The following is a 22,010-nucleotide window of genomic DNA, read 5'->3' as shown; positions in this document are numbered from 1 at the left end:
CTGCTACCAAAAAGATAATCCATATGTGTTGTCAACACTATTTTTCAGTTGACAGAATTAATCAACATAAATCTTATCTTTCGTAAGAGTCGTAGCCTTATAGTCAGTTATGTCAGGGCAAGAATTTTAATAAACATTCCGTTATTTTGTGTGTATTATCTTTGGCACAGTTTTATGTTTTAGAAAAGCACATCTTTGCCCCACCATAATAATCAGTGTGTATTGCTGCATACCTCTGGTGAGAACCTGCTTGGTTTTTTTCATCATAATCAAAAGGCTATTCTAAAGGGCTGTTAAGAGTCTCACCTCCTTTGGTTTGCAGTGGTATGCTGAGAATGTCAGCCTCCCTGGATGGTTCATTGTTCAAGCTGATGCAATATAATGGTTCACCCAAGAAAGAAGGTTTCTTCAACCTTTTTCTGTTGAGTGCTCTTGACATAAAGTAACCTTCAGTAATAGTCTTATCTCCCATCTTCTGTAAACCTTCTAGGTCATCAAGTTCCTCTGTTTGGGCCAGTGAATCCTTTGATAAGTGACTATCAGCCAATGCTTTGCCGAGATAGTAGCCAGGGATTTCACTCTCTGCCTTAACACATAAGCTTTTGTCTTCAACTTCAGTCTTTTCCTGAGCCGTTAACATCCCTACAATATGGTCTTCAACAAACATTTTGGAAAGAGTAGATGTGGAGTGAAGAGTGGAGTCTTGACTTGTGTAACAAGGGGGACTTAATCCACAAGAAAGAGATTCCTGAGACTTTGGCATGGTAACGTTGCTCATTGTTCTCTGAGACTGCATACATTCTTCCAGAAGGGTCTTAAGCTGCTCTTCAGAGAGGCCCATTTTTTCTTCAGTCTGAAAAAAAAAAGGCAAGAATTTTTTCTGTCAAAATATAATTAATGAAAAGCAGTGCCATGCGACAGTTTGAAAGATATAAAAGCAGAACTCTTAAACTGATACAAAAGCTATTCAATTCAGGTTGAATTTAAATCTAAATTTACGTAATTACATAATTTATGTAAAATCTTCACTAGGTTCTAGATATATTAGATGCTGCAAGTTAGGAAAGAATTTTGGTGCCCACTGAGATACCTTTGATTTTGCTTAGTCTTCCATTAGATTATCACTGCTTTTCAGTTAGCAAAGTACATACTTTTTGATGTAGCTTGGTTTGTATTGTTTACACACAGACACACAAAAACACTTTAAGATTTTAGTTTCTGAATGCAAAACAGCACATTGCTAAATGACTTTCAGCTGTTTGGGTGATGCGACTGGGGTCAAAAACGGTCTTGGACAGCACCAACCCACAAAGACTGGCCACATATTGACAGAAGCATTCCCAGCTGCTCACTGTAGAAATGCAGCATAGCCTCTACCAACCATGTAACAAAAAGCTCATCAGTTACTCATCTACAGGACCTATCATGTCAAGTATGTCCCATGGCATGTGACAGGAGAAAGCCCCAACTTCTGTATGACAGTTTTACAGCTTTCTGCAAGCTGTCACTACTTGGATAGCTCACAGATGCATCTTTCCAGTCAATTTCTTATTCAGGCAGTAGCACACTCACTGCATTTTTATCATGCAGGTTTCCTTTATGGGACATTTAATAAAATTTGGTATCAATAATAATGACTGACATTAGCTGGTAATGGTGAAGAACAGCAACAGACATTTTGCTTAGAGAGGTTTGCAGTGGGGAGTTACTTCTAGCCTTTACAATCCTTTGTGTTGCTAGGTAAGAGAGAAGTACAATACTCCTGACAATTTAAAGAATATAATGAAAAATACTAGACACATTCAAATATGTGTAATACAGATACCTATGAAATATGAGATATAGAATACATCATAATATGTATTTAAAATGTTATAGATACTACGCAACTTTTATTGAAAAAGATTCTTTCTACAATCAAAACTCTGGGTTTATCCAACCTCCAAGACACAAAAGGATCAGTTGGCAATTTTGATGAGCTCTCTAAGGCTGGAGTGATTTATGTCAAAAAACAGTTTCATTCACTATGTAAAGGCTATTATACAGAATTCACTTTATATTGTGCTAAAGCGTGGAGCTACAGTCATTTCAGAGGAAAGATCAGTATCAGATGGCTATCTGATATTTTTTTTTTCCTACAAGCATGGTATGACCCTGTTTGTTGTATGTGACACGATGAAACTGCAGCTTAAGTAGCACATGGTGTGTGGATTATGCCTGAAAACTGATTATTCATGTTTATGAATGGGAACAGTTTTCAGTCAGGAAGAAAATAGTGTTTCTTTGTAAAACTTGCTGTGGCTATTAAAAATGACAAGGTAATACTACAAGTGAAAAAGAAAGACATTTCAGGTTACTTTCAGTAACCATTATATATTTATATGGTCAAACATTGATTAAAGCTAATAACTGCTACTATAGACCAATTAGCTTACTGTTCTGGCACTAGCTGATATACTTAAACTCAATTTTATAGATTTATCAAACCTTTTTTTCACTAGTCTTTCCCTGCACAGACCATTTTTCTTTCCAAAGACACTTTGAGTGTGCAAAGACAATTGTACTAAAGAAATTGAAGCATTAGAGGCTTTTAAACAAGCAAAAAAGAGCATCAACAGATTATCATTATGTGTAAAGAGCTTAATTTAGATGAACCTAAAATCAGTTAATTATATTGAGGCTCAGCTAATCTTGGTATCAGTGTACGTTTGATACTATAATTAAAATCAAACCACAATCTTAAGCACTTAGATGACAAAGTAAAAATTATGACCTCTTCAAACTTTTCTCAAGCTTTTAAATTTAATCCTAGTGCAGAAAGTACTCGCTGATGAAAAATAAGTCAGACAGTGAAAAACAATTAGTAGCAAAACACATGACTGATCAAAAACGAAGCATGGAATTTTTCAAATTTTCACTCTCAACCTAAGCTACTATCCCATGCTTAATTCCTTACATTTCTTGAAGGAGTATTTTAACTTGCAAGACAATGTCTGTTTACAAGTAGTTGTTATGAGGATGGACTTGCTATAACAAGATGCATTCACTCGGAGAGCACCGCAGTAGCACAGTTATACCACTTCTGGAAGCACAGCTGCATCCAGAGCATATCCACAGAGAGAATATTGTGCTACATCAACATAACTATATTTGTACCACAGAAGATTCTCACATCTTCAAACCCACATGGATTCCCACATGTTTTTAAGTGTGTGCTTCTATATGAACATATTTCAAAACTCTTGGCCAAAAATATTTGGAGCTAATTTTATGTTAAGAACAGGGCAAAACAGGAATTCTGCATCTGGTGTAAATGAACAACTGAGTACAAATTAACATTGTGAAGACGATCATCTTGTTCTGCCTTTCTTTTGTCCTCTTATTCCCCCTATCTCCATTCCATTTATCTGTAATCTTATTTTCCTTGTCCAAATTTAATTTTTCCTTTTTTTCCTTTCAGGAAAAATCTATTGACAATTAGCTTATAGATTACCTTGATTATTACCCAAGGGCTAGGTGGGGAGATCTGTAGCCTAAGGTGAATGAGGAGGGAAAGAAGCATAACAGCTACAGAGTGAAAAAATTTGGTAATTTGTGGACTTGTTTTCCTCCTGCAGGCAAAGCATACAACATAAAAGATGGGTCATTCTTGTTCTTTCTTTATATCTTCCTATCTTTGGATTGATTTGTAACAGTGGCTTGCAAGGATGCAAAGATAAGGAAACAGAAAGTATTTAACATACCTCTCCAAAAATTACGTTTTAATATAATAAAGGTTCACTCTTGGCATTTTTGTTGTGCCAAAGTCATTTCAGGGTTAAGGAAAATTATAAAGTAGATGAGAACATAGCTCTTAAATAGCCCTCAGTCATGCACTGAGCAGCAAGAAATTAATCTTGAAATGAAAGCAGTAAGGCTGCTGTTGAAATCAGAAAACTGTGTTTAGGGAAACACATAATACCCTAAAGAGAGACACCTCACACCAAAAAAGGCTGTGCATTTGCAAACAAATGAGCACTTCAACTCGTGGGCTCGCATAATACAGTAACTGTATTAGGAGTCTGCAAAGTCTACATTTGCACACACCAGAAGAATTCCTGTCACAGGTAAGAATCACAAGACGTAGAATCAGTAACAGTCTCAGGGAGACATTAGATTCAACTTCTCCCAAGCTTTCTCTGCCCTCACTGTAAATAATTTACAACTCCTATATAGAAAAAATACTTCAAGATATTTCTTTAAAAATACCATGACATAAAATTAATGTAATTCAAAAGGGAGAAAAAGCACATTACACAAGGGAAAACAAGCTATTAGGTCTGGTTCCCATTAGAAATCGGAAAACCTTTTAATTGTTCTGGCTAATTTTTAATAGGACACTGAGTCCTATTCATTTCCTAGGCTTTTTACCGTTAATGATCCAAAAAACCAATTCCTAGCCAGGAATTTAGGAGCCTGTTAATGACCTTTACTGTTTATGTGTGGCTAGTTTTTCACACACTTGTGGCCCTTCTCTGACTGAAGATTTCTTGTTTCTTGCTGAATTCCTCGGTGACATGGGTCTATAGAGAAAACCTTACTGCATCTAGTAGGAATGCAAATGTAGATTGCTGTGGACAAACCCACTGTGACTACAGGCTTGCAAGTTCACAGCTTTAGGATTGTTTTCTACATCTACACAGCAAGAGAGACAGACTAACACTGAAAGGCCTTATCAGATTTTAGCATGGTGAGAAAGTTAACACTTCATGATTATTTTTAATTATAATAAATAATAAAAAAATGTCAAACAGTAAATGGACAAGGCACTAGAAAGCCAGCACTATTTAAGGACTCATGTAGCTGGCATATGTATAAGAGTATATTGTGTTGTTTGATATGAAAGTACTACAATCAACAGTCTCGCTTGCAATACTTCACTTGGATCCTATAATTTGCTTACGTTTTTACTCTTGGGTCTATGGAATATTATTAATATGCTGCATACAAAACCAGAACACACCATGTCATGTGGAAGAGCTCCGTACAATTTCCAGAAATGCTAAAAGCCCAAAGTTCTTTTGCAACACAGAAGTCAGGACTGGCATCCATGACTTGTAAACTAATTCACATTATGGGAATACGTCCTTAGGAGACTGTTGTGGGTTAACCCTGAGAGGCAGCTACGCACCACACAACTGCTTGCTTGCTTGCTCCCTGCTCCCCCAAGCTACCCAGAGGGACAAGGGAAGACGAAAGGAAGAGTAAAAGCAACAAAAATGGTGGATTAAGATAAAAATTGTTTAATAAGTGAAGAAGAGGAGAGAAAGAAACCAAAGCAAGTGATGCAAAGACAAACATTCACCATCTCCCAAGGGCAAACCAGTGCCCAGGCAGCTCCTGAACAAAAGATGGGTAACTCCCTAGAACTCTCTCTTTTCCCTTTTCATTTCTGAGCATGATGTTAAATGCTGTGGAATATATTTTGGTTAGTGTGGGTCTTCTGCCTCGTTGTATCTCCTCCCAGCCTATTGCACATCCCCAGTCTGCTCACTGGGGGCCCTGACACAGTGCAAACTGCTCAGCTACAGCTGAAACATGGGTGTGTTACCAGCATTGTTTTGGTCACAAATTCAAAACACAGCACCATACCAGCAGCTATAGAGGAAATTAACTCCATCCCAGGCAGACCAAGCACACAGACCCACACATCCATTTTTACAAAGAAATCCTTAAGCACCCAGCACATTATGTTATGGCTTTTAGTGCTTGCTTGTTTGTTTTAAAAACACTACATTATGAGAAAAAGTTTAACGGATGTAAAAGAAAAAAATTAATCTTTCCACTGTAGGGCTGTTTCAGAACAGTTATTTCAAAAACAATGAGAGAAAATTTAATTAGAGTAGATCAAAAGCATGCTTATAACTCAGTGACCATGTTTCTGGAGAGAACCTGTATCGATTTGATACTGTTAAAAATTAAGACTGGAAGCTGAATAATGGAAATGAAGAGCTCCTTGTGCTACAATCATAGAATCATAAAATAATTAAGATAGGAAAAGACCTGCAAGATCATCAAGTCCAACTGTCAGCCCTACACCCCACAACCACTCAACCATCTCCAGAAGCACCACTTCTACCTGTTTTTTGAACACTTCCATGGACCGTGCCTCCACTACCTCCCTGGACAGCCTGTTCCAATGCCTCACCACTCTTTCTGTGAAAAAAATTTTCCTAATATCCAATCTGAACCTCTCCTGGTGCAACTTCACTCCATTTCCTCTTGTTCTATCTTGTCCTAGGGAGAAGAGGCCAACACCCACCTCACCATAACCTCCTTTCAGGTAGTTGTAGAGAGCAATGAGGTCTGCCCTCAGCCTCCTCTTCTCCAGGCTGAACAGCCCCAGCCCCCTCAGCCTCTCCTCATCAGACCTGTTCTCCAGACCCCTCATCAGCCTCGCGGCCCTTCTCTGCACCCTCTCCAGCACCTCAATATCCTTCCTGTCCTGTGGTGCCCAAACCTGTACCCAGTGCTTGAGGTGCAGCCTCACCAAGGCTGAGTAGAGGGGCAGGATCACCTCCCTGGTCCTGCTGATCACACTATTCCTGATGCAGGCCAGGATGCTCTTGGGCTTCTTGGTCACCTGGGCACACTGCTGGCTCATGTTCAGCCAGCTGTCAATCAACACACCAGGTTTCTCCCCGCAAACCTGTATGTAATGCAGCAAAGCAGGTGAACATTCAAGCCACAAGCAGTCAACTTCTCTAGGAGAATGCTGAGGGAAACCTTGTCAAAGGCCTTGCTAAAGTCAAGGTAGACAACATCCACAGTCCTTCTATTGTCTGATAAGCAGGTCACCCTGTCACAGAAGGAGATCAGGTTAGTCAAACAGGACCTGCCCTTTGTGAACCCACGCTGACTGGGCCTGATCACCTGGTTGTCCTGCATGTACCACATAAAGGTACTAAGGATGATCTGCTCCATCAGCTTCCCTGGTACCAAAGCAAAACTAACAGGCCTGTAATTTTCCAGATCAACCTTCTGTCAATTCACAATCTGATGATCCTGTGCTTATGTCTAGTTTGGGTGGGTTTAGGGACTTCCGTGCTGTTACCAGAAAGACACAAAGGGTTCCCAAGCCACACAAGAAAATCTCTTGCTTTTGTTCTTTTCCTCCTTCTGCTATCTTTCCTTCTGTTAGTTATGTTATTTTTTTCTACTGCCTCTGTTTTTGTAAAGACAGAAGGAAAAGGTCTGATAGTCAACTTTCTGTATCTAGCGGTGCTAAGAGCTAGAAAGTAGAAAGGACAGAAGTATCTAAGAAAACAGGAGTACCAGAAAAAAATAAATAAACTTGTGGACATCTGGTAACAGCCCTGTCTGAAAAGAAAAGTCAACTTGTAACATTATGAGCCATTAGAATCACATCAAAGCCATTATCAGTTTCATGGAATCATATAAACCCTCCATTAAAAATATATTTTATAATAACATAAAAATTCTGAAGAGGAAATGAACTTAATCAATAAATTATAAACAAAAAACCCTAAAGGATTTTTTCCCCTTTCTTTGACAAAGACAAATCTTAACAGACATCAGACATGTTTATACAAATTTGCTCTTATTTAGAGTAGTGAAAGAGACAAAGAAAAGTAGGTGAAAATTGTTAATAAGTCACATGGTAACTGAAGCAGTTCATCTTATTTTGTGATTTTTAAGAGAGCCTAATGGTTATACAAGTAAAAACAGATATGACAAGTTAGTGTAGGCAAAATTAATTTATATATGTATATTTGAGTCATTAAAAAGAGGCATAATATTAGTTTTTATTTTATCTTTCTCAAAAATATCCAGTCAATTGCTTGTGATTTGAATGTGCAAATTATCAAAGCCTGTGCTGCATCATCTATGCCACACCCTATAGACTTCAGAATGAGGAAGCCAGAGGTAACAGATACAGGAAAAAAAACACCAAAAAACCTAAAATATAATTTACGATTATTTTCTTCTCATTTAATATCATAAACACTAAGCTACATTACTCACAGCTGCAGAGTTTACAGAGTACTCTACTAGGATATAATTAAGAGGTTGTAGTGGGTAAGCGTGAATTTCTTCTTGGAAGCATATGGGAATAATTTTAAAGATTAAAAAAATATTATTTTCAGAATTGCTACAAGTCGTACCTTTTACCCTTCATTTCCTGAAGCTTATCCTGAATTTTATCTTCATTGCAGCTTTTAAGCTACAGTTTGTATAATATTTTCTAGGTGCCTGCATATTAGCAGTGAAGTTTTCACCCACAGACACCAAAATCTAAACCTGTATGTCCTCACCAAAGTTTTAAGAAAGTAACTTTAAGAAATAAAATTTGAAAATGTCACACAGGTCTAAAGTTTCTCAATCGTCTATATAGATTTAATATTATTATATATAACTCTGCCTAGATATAAGGCATATGCATATTTGCATTAGAGGAATATTATGCCTTTGAAGCTCCATTTTCATTAACTGAACCAAATATACTATTTGTATCTTTTAGAATCTCAACAGTACTGGATTCAAACTAAGCAGTTAAAATACCAAATATAACTCATTAAAATCTTTATTTCCATTAGCATGCTGACTTTTTCTGTCATGTTAGAAGCTAGTATAAGACATGCATCATTTTAAAAAGGAAAGCTAAGTGATTTTTTATTCAATGCTACAAAACAATAAAACTGTTATAAAAATACTTATATTTTATTACCTAATTTATTTATTCATAGTAGGTTTTACTCAACAAAATAAATGGTTGACAAAGAAACATGGAAGGAAATTCTGATTATATTGTATAATAATACCTAAACACAAAAGCAAATAAAGGGTAACTGAAATTGCGTTTAAATTAAATTAGAGCAATTTTTCTATTTAACTGATCTTTCCTAAAATAGTGCAAAAAAATAGCTAAACCTGGTAAAGACTGATGTTCAAAAAAATGAACTATTTATACATTAAATAAAAAAGTTGTATTCAAACAATAACAGTTATAAAGATTGTTTTATTTGCAGCTGGGAACTGTTGCTGCCTAAGCAGCTAAGTCTGCTGAGTTACATTAATTTAGCCATATTTTGATAATTATAGTCTTTTTCATAGGTCCTAAGAGATATTTTATGGATTTGAATGTACTGTTTTCTTTTAGTTCAATATTGTTTTATCTGAATTTGAGAAACCAAATGGGAGCTTGAAGAGCAAGCAATTAGTTAGAATCTAGTTTTTTGAATAAAAAGAAATGCAAGAGATCTAGTATTCTAAAATCATGTAGACTTATCAAGCAATAGGATTCAATCCACTAACTGCAGGTAATACTTTCTTTTAACAAGAAAGCAAGTAGCTTTAAACAGAGGTTGTTGACTGTTTTGTTGTGGTTTTTTTTAACATTTCCAACATCATAATAAAATCTGGTTCTGTCCAAGAGACATCCTAAAAAGTTATAATGTTATTCTATTCTCCTCCCTAACTGCAATCAGTGTTTATAGTGTTCTCCTACTCCTTGTCCCAAGATCCAAATCCTGCATATTTGACTTTTGTATATATTATATAATTTTAAAAAGTTATTAGTTAAGTTTCAACAGTTTTTAAACACTGTTTCCTGGGTCCAGCTTCCATCATAAGCAGGGTACAAATTTCTAGTAAGCAGGAATCAACAAAGGAAGAAATTGTATTCAGTATCGTTAATAGAAGAAAAAGTAAGAACTACAATTTGAAGCAAACATACATTAAACTGTGTAATTAAGTGTATCTAGAGTATATCTTCCTGGCTAGAGCCGAAGTACTGACTTGATGTAATGGGTATAGTTAACTGAAAATCAACATACTCTAGAAGTCACTAAGCAAGAAGAGTCAGCTCTTCTTTAGAAAAATCATTTAAAAGCTAAAAAAATATAAATGTTGCATAAATCATTATGTAATCCCCCTTTGATTTAAGTACTATTTTTAGATAGAAAAAAATGAAGTACATTACTATAAATTATTACTGTATAATTTCTTCTCGCATTTCTAAAATCTTCTTCAACCAATGCATAGCTCCCTGGTTTTAGAGCACTAATTTCATACACTTTCAAGTATTCTTAGGTTAGAAATCAAGCTGGTTTTATTTGAACACACTGAACACATGTGCAAAAACATAAGGCACAGATTCCTGAACTGGTATTTGCAAGCCATAATTCTGAATATGATTTTAATTTTCTAGCCTCTACTGAAGAAGCAAAACTTCTGCAATCCAGCCTATTTAGCATTCAAAAAGAGTTTCCTGAACATCCCGTTCTGTGTTTTTAACTGTTTGTTATTAAGCATTTAACAGATTTCATCCCATAGAACTATCTTCCTTGAATATTATTAAGTTGTGGCTTTAATTTTCAGCAAAGCCAGCAGAGTAGACAAAAATGCCTTGATGTGGCTGCAGCTGTTTTCTGTTACAAAACCCCATTTATTTTTCTTTTTTTGGTCATGTTGGCTTTTTATTTTTCCAATAAATGGAAATACCGCGTAGCATAATGGTACCACAGCATTGCATTATAGCAATTTTAAAACTCTGCAACAAAATACCTTGAGATTTTAAGACTACTTACAGGTCTATAATCTGTTGATGAAACAGAAAATACGTATAGCAACAGAACTAAGGAGTCAGACATTTGTTTCTTTGTCACATAGCAAACTTCACTGCAAGTGCTAAAACACCAATAAAACTAACTCCATCCAATACGAAGGAAAACAGGGAAGCCACAAACACATGATCTAGAGGACCTGTGTAGTTAGGTGTAGTTTTATCTCACTGAAAATAATGACTGGTCCAAGAAGCAGTTAGCCACAAAGGCCCACCAAAAGCAGCTACAGACAAAAGCTTAAAAAAGGACAAAATCATAATTTATGTATTTTAGGAGTTCAGATCATATTTCTTGATACTCCTTAGGAATATCTTTTAAAGTGAATCTTTTTTATTGGCCCTGTGTAGCAACAGCATTAGGCACCTCTGAATACTGACTTTTTCTATGTAACATATATATGTAAATGGTAAACCTGGCCTGTGATACATGTTTTGGAGATGAAAATATTCTCTTCCAATAGCAGAAGTGTGTTGTGAAGGAAGTTCTGCTGTATGCAGAACAACAAGACAATAAAACCTGCAGTGTTCCCTAGCGAAGTAATACAGGCAGTGTGCAATCTCAATTATACAAGTTAAGGAAAAAAAGTATGTAGCTTCTCTTATAGATGTGAACTTATTATGGACGTTTTGACTCTGTATTAAAGACAGGTGATAGCATTCCCCTCTCTGTTTTGAACTCATGCCACCTAAATCAATCGCTTCAGCCGAGAACTTATGTTGACTGCAGTTCCTTAAGGTGCTCACAAGCAGCAGGAGAGGTACCAGCATCTCAGATGGTAATCCAACCAAGATAAAATCTAAAGAAAAGAATACTTAACAGTTTTGCTTACAAACTGTTGTTTTGAAACTGAAACCTTTCTGACAATACAACTCAGAGGAACAGGCTGCCCAGAGAAGTTGTGGAGTCTCCTTCTCTGGAGACTTTCAAGACCCATCTGGATGCATTCCTGTGTGATGTGCTCCTGCTGCAGTAGGGGTTGGACTCTATCTCCAGAGGTCCTTTCCAACCCCTATGATTCTATGAAACTTATCAAAAAGAAAATAAAATGGGAGGAAGCAGAGATCAATATTACAACAGTGATTTAGTAAATGAGAGGGTTAGAAAAGGTATATAAGACACTACTTTTCAGATATTTGTTTTCATGTGTATGCTGAAGTACAGAGTTGTAAAGAAACCTAGTTTTAAATAACGAGTCTCATAATGTATCCCACTGGCTTTGCTTTGTCTTGTTCTAGTTCATCTCACAAGGTCGATAAAAGTATGTACAATATTGCCATGTACTGGCAAATGCAAGCACTCAAAAACAGAGCCTCTCCAAACGAGACACCTCTCCAAAAATACCAAGTCTAGTACATTTGAGACCATATTCTTTTATTACATTTTTAAATACAGGTTTTCTTTGCTTCACTTTTTAAATAAGAGTAAAGGTCCTAGTGCAATTATGGCACTGCAAAAATCTAGAGTTTAACCAGTACCAAAAATGAGATAACTTGTGGGAAGAAGAAAGTGAAGTTTGCAGTATTTGTAGTTATATGAATTGCAAATTCAGAATCCTACCTCACAATGGCAGGTCTACTAAACCTGTTACAAAAAGAAAGAAATCAAGTTCTCATTTATTGCTCACAAAACGTTTCTGACCCTTTCAACTCACAACATCAACATTTACACTCACTAAGGCACATACTGTCTAAAATCTATGACATTGTTATTGCCTTTTAGAGAAATATCTCTGTACATTAATAGAGATGCATGAGCAAGCATAGAGATGGTTTTGCCACATCTCAGTCTCTGCTTGAGAGGGCAGAGAAAAACTGATAAATACTTTTATATTCTTATGTTTGGTGGGGCTTGTCTCAGGGCAAGTGCAAAGTTTCTATGGGGAGGTTGCAGCTGTGCTTGTCGATGAGGACATGCATTTTGTGGAGTGCTCAAAAAAAACTTTTTTAAAAAGAGAGGAATAATAAAGAACATTTTATTTACTGAAGAACGGAAGGATACTTTGAAATGAGATACCTGCATCTGGCTTTTCTATTTTCCATTCAAAAAGAAAAATCAAAAGCCTTTAGGAAGAATGTGATGAACAATATTGCCAGAGGGAAAACATTTTACTTAGAGGTTCAAGCCTGCCTGCAGCCATTCTTGATTTTGAGAAAAGGGGAGTGGATCTTTCAGTAAGTACAAGAACAGGAGTTAAACCTTAAAATATTCAAATATACATTACTAGAAAATTTACATTTATCATGTAACAATAAGAAAAGCCAAGAATGAGATAAAACAACTTATTATTGAAACAATTATTGTTACTTGATGTTTGACAGCTGTTTTAAAAAGAATTAGAAGTGCAGGAGGATAATATTTATTTTTTTGTCTACCTACAAAGGTCAATCTTCAGTAGTTGTTAAAGTAAACCTTAGTTTTGAACATTTATTAAAACCATTATAGCTTTTCCTCAGGCTTGTCTAACACATATAGTAAATGTGCAACAGTACCAATGTCCATATTCCTGCTGGCATGATAAATTTCCTCTATCACTATAACTAAAATCCATGTATTTTATGTCCTTGCCAAACTTGAAACAGTATAAGCATTGTAAGACTTGAGTAGAAGAGCCAATCTCCTCCTTTTTCTTTTGGAGGGATGAAGAAAAACTGTTACTTTCTGTTATTAAACTTACAGTTTTTAATCCTCTAGGCCTTAGAAATAATAACTAAAAAAAAAACCTCTCAGCATCTTCTGCTATTATTTTTCTCAGTCACAGACCCTTTCTCATGTCCCAGAACATTTAGAAAAGCACATGTATTCCAGATGTTGCAGTTCTTTACTGTTATTATCTTAGTTTGTGTAACCAGCAGCACAGGTCTATGTATCTGCATACAGATAAAAAGCAAGACTATGGAAGCCATGGGCCAACCATGGGCTAACACAGTGTTGTAACATGTGTGTTTCCTTCCCTCCACTTATTCATCTCCTGGTAAAACCTCGTCTGGTAAGAGATGGCTACATGTTTGTAACCAGAAGCAATGATGGCATTCAACAGGTCACACAACTACACTAGGCAAGCTCCTGTACTTACTCCTCCTCCTCAAAGAGAATGCCACAAGTCTAGTCACAGATGTACAGGAAATCAGATAGCCCAAATAGCATCTACTAAGCATAGGCATACTGGCTTTCCTGTAGCAGGGGCAAAAAATAATTATGTTCATGCAGAAATTGAAAGGCTTTATAGCAGAAAGACTCAGTTTAAAAAATAATGTATTGATGATCCACGAATATTTTAGTGTTTTAAATTTTTTTATGCCAAACATGTTTGAATATCAAATTTATTTCAAAACAGCTGTGTAAACACTAATTCTAAGAAATTTTACTTCTAGGGAAATTAATGCAAGTCTAGAAACAATATACAAATTACCAAAATCTGAAACAGTACAGCAGTGTGTAGCTCAGAAAAGTTAACGTTTTGCAGTTTGAAATGTGTAATTGCTATAGGAATAGCTAAAATATATATTGAAACAAAGCTTGGCACAATCCCATTTATACTCCATTATGTACACCACTGCAGAAAAAGGAAAAAGAAAGTCTAACATTTCCCTTAGTAAAAGACATGAAAGCACCAAAAGTCTCATGTTTTTAAAAATAAATATATGTATATTTCTCATACATGTGGGATACAGGTGATTCCGCTGGAGCTGGAGCCTGTCTTTTGCCCATGAAGTCAAAGTTCACATGTCACTCATAAGATCTGAAACTTTAATTTACAAAAAGTCTTGTGTGATCACATTACAAGGTCAATAGCTTAAACACAAAGCACTGTGCACCCCAGTTGCTTGGAACTTTCTCTACTGCACATTGGTATGTTTTTGCCCAGTTGCATTGGTAAAAACAACAACCATAGTTCATAGCTGTGTTTCTGATGAATTAATGATGACACTGTTGTTTTTAGAGGACACTACAATACTCGCAATTCCATGGAATCACAGTTACTGAATAAGTAGGCAATGACACAGTCAAGTGTTTTGTGTGCACCTTCCAGGCAGTTAGAAGAAAGCAACTTATTCAGTTGGCTAATTCAGAGACATTCTGTTGAAATACACTGACAAAAGAACATATCATATTTTTTGAAACAAAAAGTAGAAGCTTAGGGTAGATGATAAATATTCAAAAGTCATAACTTCTTTAATGAAGGACGCTCACTACCTAGGTTAACACGCTTCTCCATTAAGCTTTTCCATCCAGCTGAATATTTCAAACTTTTAAAGGAGTTTCAGGATAGATGGGCAAATCATTCAAGTTGAATGTACCAAGGATCTGATTTGAAACACAGTTCATATATCAAGCTAAGTATAACAGATGTTCACAGAAAGATACACACATCTGAAAACACATGGTTTAGCAGCAGGATCTAGCATGCTGCATAAGATGCAATGAGGGCATACTAGAACAGATGGAAGTTCTAAGTATCTGCCTTTTTAATACTAATGCTAATAAAAACATACATAAAATGTAACTTGTTGCTAGAGACACAAAAATCTATATAAATACTGAGACTGGATACAGCTGCAGTCTGGAAGGCTGATGCTATGGAGTAGTATAGCCTCTACAATGTGATTATGTGTGTGTGTAACAGCCTGGCTGCCACAATTTAAGCTATAGCTATTTGCTAAAATGAATGAGTTTTAACTAAGACAGATGCATCATGGTTCTGAGCCACACAGTGACATTCTATCCTCTTCAGAGACATCAGAAATCCATTTCTTCTGGAATTTTAAGAATGAATTTTTTTGGTCTCACTGGGCTGCCTGGCAGGAGACACAACCAACTTGTATCTGCCTTGTGGAATCTGCTCCCACATGTATCCCCTTATGGTACTACACACCACTTGATATAGAAATTCTTTTACTTTGTGTTAATGGAAGCATATTCCTTATATGGCTCATTCATTTGTAGTTTTACATGAGCTAGGTTAATATTGGCTACATGGAGAAATAGGCTCTGAGTCCTTGCACCAGAAAGCCATAAATGGAGTACAGAGAGAATAACGGGAGGGACATGACAGGTATTTTTTCCCAAATGACTCTTGGGAAAGGGGCTTAAGACACTTCAGTCTCACTACTCAGAGCTGTGTGTGCTAATCTCAAGGTCATAACACCTTGCACCTTGTCAGGCATTCTCTCTTTGGCTTGATTTCGTTCACATAATAGAGCCCAGTTTGAAGGACAGCCATGAATAGTACTGCACTGCATCTGTTCCACAGCTTATTGACAATGTATGGTTTTCTCTTAGAAGATCACAGATGCAGTTTGAAACAGCAGGCTTACAAAGAACTAAATTTAATTCTACCAGTACTAGGCAAATGTTTGAAACATCAGATATATGGAGTAATTAAAAGAGCTCTTCTTTGTTTGAAATAAAAATGTTTTGAATGTGCCTGCCTTTACAAAGTTCCTCTAGGTATTAAACCTTCAGACAACAAAGGCACCTGACTGGAAACCATACAAAATACCTAAGCTCCAGAAAGGGTGGGAGTCCAGACAGGTTTGAGTTTGGGGTTTTTTTTTTTGCTCTTTTAAGTTAGCCTTAAGGTTGTTTCCAGCTCAGTCAACTAGCTGCTCTGAATGTTATTCTAAACCACATAACCCTCCGGAATCAACATAAGTTCACTCAATACAGCTTTAACTGACATGCCCAAGATTAGGCAGCAGAGTTAGCTCAGCCACTGTACTCACCCTTCTCTCATGATGTTCCCAGGTCATACTTGCTAGAAATTCACATCTTGTTTAAAAAATAAACAAAGTCTCACTAATGAAAAGGAATCAGTAATTTAAGTTCCTCTAATTTGCTTGATTTATATCTATGTATGTGGAGTGGGGCTAAGGGTGTGCAACTATGTATGCATATACCCACCATGCACTGTAATTAATTTATTTACTGGCTTATTGATAAAACCAGAACTACCAGGATGGGCACAGAAGGAGGCTGCAAATGAAAAGAATAAAAAAAAATCAAATATTAAAAATTAGTAGGTGAAGTGGCTATGTATAAGCCAAAATTCTATTCTGTAGTACTCAGGAGTCAATTATATAATTTAAAAAAAAAAAAAAGAAATCCCAGTATTTTAATCTAAGACATGCAGAAAAAATCTGGATCACTTTATCTCACAAAATCACAAAACAGACCCATATGTTCATGAAATTAACCATATGGAAAACAATCCATATTTTAAAAATATCCAGTAATAATAACAAGACTTAAAGAATTCTAATAATTCATATAATGAGGAACTTCAGATTTATTTTTCTCATGACACAGGAGAAAAGTTCATGCTGAAAACTAAAAGATTATTTGGGGGGGGGGGGGGGGGGCAGGGGGGGGGGGGGAGGGCAAGGAGTGGTGGATATTTGTTAATACAACAAATATAATGAGATGAGAGCTAAAAGGACAGGTTCCCTTCTCCAAGTGAAGCCTCTTTATTTCCAATGAGCAGAACTTGGTTGAGAATTCTACCAGGAAGGACTTTTCTGGCTTCTGGACAGCCCCAAGGGCCAAGTACTCTCCTGCCTATGCAAAAAGGGGCATACTGTAACAAAGAGGGGAGAGAAAGCCTTGCCCTGGTCCAAGCGTTTATGTCTGGTTACAGCTACAGTATAAAACCGTGCCTGTCTGAAGTTAGAGCACTGCATAGAGGGTGCCAATAGATCTTGGGACAGGAACAGTTTGAAGGTCAGGGAACTAATGAACTATCTCATTTGATCCCTTATGCTAACACAAAATTGAACCTGATCCTAAATTAAAAAAATATCTGTGGCTATCCTGAGGCTGCTGCAAATGAAACAAGAGTTTAACTTGCTAAACTTCAACTGCTACTACAAGTTCTGTATACAGTTTATCAGGCATGAAATCAAGACCAAAGACACTGTACTCATAAAATGATAATTTACCATCAAATTTCTATTCCTGGCTTTTCTGTTGAGGTTTTTCTGTTCAGTCATTTACAGTATCTCAGTTTATTTGGCTGAAAAAAAAAAAAGTTGCTAGTTAACGGGCAAAATGGTTCAGTGAAAAAGCTGCAGAGGTCTGAGTTTCTTGAATAAAAAGTATTGTATGATGGTAAGGAAAAATTCTAATATGGGCAAGCTATGCAATATTGTATATGCTCAGAATGAGAACTCGAACCTACAAAGCACTTAATACAATGCTGTATTTTTATTCATACAAGTGATTGTAAAATTGAGATTACAGAAAAAAATTAAGAGTTTGTGAAATGTAAGCACAAAAAAGTCAAACAATGAAGAGAAAACTGCATTCTATACTACTTCTAAAAACAGAAATTAGAAACATCAGGATACTGCAAGTGTTTAAATGTTACACTATCTGAATATGAAAGTATTTTGTTGAGAACCATACAATGATAAGATTATTAAAAATAACAGAAAGAGGAAAACATATTGATTAACAGAGTTAAAAACAAAAAGTGATATACCATAAAAATGAAGGGATGTTTAATTCAACCTCCTCAATTATTACTGCCTTGATAAAATATTTCATATAATTTAGGATCATGTACTTACAGTATAATTTTCTCTTCACTGACCTCACACAAAGAAAAATAACATAAGCAAATGGACTACAGCCTATTCATCAGCACACATCTTCTAATCTCTGCATATGCATTGACACAGACTGTAATCACGTCTGATTTGTTAGTGCAGTTCAGTGAACCCTTTATTGCTATTTAATCCTGACTGCCGTATATCCTATGATTGCCAACTATCCACACAGCCCCTATTGCACAGTACGTCTCGCACCGCAAAAGTACAGAATTGGAATTAAAATTACAGCGTCACTGAACATACTAAAATAATTCCTGAGGACAAGTGCCAAAGATAGCTTTCAAAATACAATTAGCTTGCGCATTTTGCAGTACTACCTAAAGAGGACATTTGGAACATGTGAAGAATTCCAATTACAGAAAATACTATGAGGTAATGCCATAGAATATTGATATGCTCCTTGCACCTGCATATTTCAGTATTCTTGTCATGTAACTACAAGGAGACTGAGCTGAGCCACAGACAGTATCCAGATGTGCGACTATATTATGGACATCTTAATAGCATCAGGGAATTCAAAGAGTACAGAAAATAAAGGGCAAAAAACCCCTTTGTTTCCTTCGAAGGGTTTGCTCAGGGGCAAGGGTCTTCAGAACCATTACAGGCTGGCCCACTGTAGTTTCACCCTCCTTCTCATCACCTCTCTTCACATATACATAGAAGAGAAACTCTTGGAAAGCGTACCTACTTCTATTTCCCTGCTTGACAGGATTTTTTTTTTTCTTGTAAAATAAAAGACTTTTAAGGTTCCTATATATTCTTTAGCACTTTTACCAGGGTATTATATTCAAAAAAAAAAAAAAAAAAGTAAGAAAAAAAAATATATTAACGTATCTAGACAAAATTCCACTCATTATTTTCAGACATGCACCTTATCCCAACCTTACCAAAAGTCAAGGATTGCCATCCTTAGGCGCTATCATGAGGTAATTTGTAAAAATAAGAAGTATGCTGTTCATACACATGGTAACCAAAAGCCTCATATTCATACTTCTAAGGCATTTCCTCTTTTCTTGATAAACATTAAGAACACTGGATTAAAATATTTTTATTCAGCATGAAACAGTCAACTAATACAATATGTCCAATAAAATAATAAAATGTATTAAAAAATAGATAAATACAGCAATCATTTGTTTCAAATAAGCTCATGTAAGAAGATATCAAATATTTAGACAGATTTCTTCAAAATATGAGCACATTTTATCAGACACAGAGTCACAGAATCATAATTGAGGTTGGAAGAGACCTCTGGAGATTGCCATGTCCAAACACTCAGCTCAAAGTGGAGTCAACTAGGGGAGGCTGCTCAGGGGTGTGTTCAGTAGGTTCTGACCCTCTTTGAGGATGAAGACTCCACAACCTCTTAGCCACCTGTTCCAGTGTTCAGTCATTATTACAGGTTATTTTTTTGTTTCTACTTATGCTTAAAAGGAACATATTGTATTTCAATTTGTACCCATATTTTTTTTTCTGAAAAGATATGAAAATGTTTGCGAAATATGATTTGTGAGATAGTTTCCACCAGCTGCATTCTGATTCAAGTTAAACTACAATAAACTTGAATTGCTTACAAAGGAGTGTCTGAAAAAAATTCACACAATGCTAGGAATTTAATACCCTTAACCAACATGAGATTTTAAAGCTCTTTCTTAAAAAACTAAAACAATATGTGCCACCATCAAAAAGTACAAGGAAGACTCACTATCTCACATTTCATCTTCTACACCGAGTTAATTAATTTTCCTTTAACACTCTCTGTAAATCATTGTAACATTTTAACAACACATTGTTCACAAACATGTACATCCTTTTCTGGGCTTGCTAAAGTTTCCATTTGCTTGCCTACTCTAAAAACCAAAATCATCAGCCAATTGTTGAGTTATATAAGATGGCTAGCAAAACAAAGCTTCAAAAAAAAAAGACAACTTAGATCCTAAGTATATGAAAAAATGGATTCAATTCATCTGAGATTTACACTGCATTTTTTTTAAATTATTTTTTTTATTATTATTTTTACAGCACTTTCTGGTACAAAACTGTTTGTATCAAGTATATCAAATACATACACAAGCCTAAAGTTGTGCCTGGGTTGCCATCCAGCAGGATAGCTGCTGTGTGTCAAACCATGTACAAATTATCTGGAAAACAGCTGTTAGGAGGAAAGCCATGGCCACAGAGAACTCAACCTGGGCCAGCTATTATGGAATCCATTCAGGATCTCCCAGGCAGCATTTACATGGTGAATCCATTCTAATGCCACTCCATGATCAGTACAAGCACCACTGCTGCAGTGATACTTCTGGACTCTAGAGTGAGAGATAGCACAGAGTGATACAATACCCATATTATTCATGTTGCACTAATCCATACAGAAATTGCATATTTCTGCTCTGTCTCTCAATCCTCTTGCACAATGAGTCCTCTCCACTGGTCTTGCTGATCGCTACCCTGAAATACACTATTTTTTTCTGCAGGTGGTTTTAAGGACAGCTGATTTACCAAGCACTTACTGGATTTGTGCTAAATATCATGTCTGTTCCCACAGTGTACAAGCAAGTGACTTAAGAGCCACAGCCTCCTCCAGTACAGTGTTTCTTTCTTCAACCACAAAGAACAAGCCCCAGATTGCAAGTTAAGAAAGACTCCAGAGATTTCTGGAGTTAAAGAGTCTAGACATATAACATCTGCACAATAAAATAAATTTATGCTTGCTCTATCCCATCATGAAATCCAAGTGAATCACATAGATCCAAGATTATTTTAAACCTCTCAGCCTTGGCTGAAAGTTCTTGTTTTATTCATGAAACTATAAATTAATACTACCACTCAGCTGTCTTCTTCAAAGTCATTGTCCCTATTGCTTTTCTCTCATTAGATTGCCTTTGATGTACAATAGTTTGCATCCAGCTTTTTACAGGTACAGCTGTACTGACAATCTAAGGAATCTGTAGCATCCCCAAACTAAGTCCTCTGTGGCATGTCCACTCCAGGTCTAATAAAAAATTCCCTGTTACTCTCATCTGCCATGGTGTGAGTGAATCCAGCTCTAACTCGCAAGACATTTTGTGACGTTGCCTTTTACCCATATAGAAAATTAGGCATTTTGAAAACAAACATGAAAAATCACTGCAAGAGTGATTCCAAGCCCTCCATAAATATGTAACCATTCTCATGACACTTCCAATACAGCTTTAGTCTAATCTCATTTCAGGCCTCTAGGGGATGGAAGTTACGTAACAACCCCAGCTATTTATTTTCTTATGTACTAATCTGGATTTTTTTTCCTCTTCAAATCAAGCACAATTGCTTCTTTGTTTTCCACTGTGGAAATAATTTCTTCTCTTCCACTTTGCAGAAGTGCATACTTGAAGACTGTTACCACATCCTCCCAAGAGTTCTCTCATTCATTCTGACTCACTCCAATTCCTTCCATGTTCATTTAGGTATTTTCTAGGTCTGTGATCTAGGCATCTAGACACTGATGCTGTCCTCTGCACTCTTGCCAAATGGTCTGCAGTTCTTTTACTAAGGTTCATATAACAGAGTGTGGGATTCTAAATGGGATCTAACAAACCTGCACAGAGCAGAAATAAATCTTAATTTTTATACATCACAGTATGATATTTCACATTTTTTGCAACATGACTCATGCCGTTCACATAAACCTGTGAAACCTTCCACCTAAGCAATTACTCTCCTTTGTATTTGTGGTATTCTTTCTAACTGTAGCAACTTGCTAAACTGCATCCTAATGATTTTTAGACCATTTCCCTAC

At 36.2% G+C, this 22,010-nt stretch overlaps 1 protein-coding gene across 1 annotated transcript in view; it reads right to left on the bottom strand.

Annotated features, from left to right (window-relative positions):
* Positions 1–277: 277 nt before the first annotated feature.
* The window catches only part of FSIP1 (fibrous sheath interacting protein 1), an 87,174-nt gene continuing 65,441 nt past the window's right edge, over positions 278–22,010 (bottom strand). The window contains exon 13 of the mRNA XM_010007737.1: positions 278–853. Within this exon, the coding sequence (XP_010006039.1) occupies positions 278–853 (576 nt within the window). The remainder of the gene's footprint in view (positions 854–22,010) is intronic.

This window comes from Chaetura pelagica, unplaced genomic scaffold, assembly GCF_000747805.2.
Source record: "Chaetura pelagica isolate M959 unplaced genomic scaffold, ChaPel_1.0 scaffold70, whole genome shotgun sequence".
NCBI lineage: Eukaryota > Metazoa > Chordata > Aves > Apodiformes > Apodidae > Chaetura > Chaetura pelagica.
Note: the sequence above shows the minus strand (reverse complement) of the source record. Positions and strands in the feature narration are given on the sequence as shown.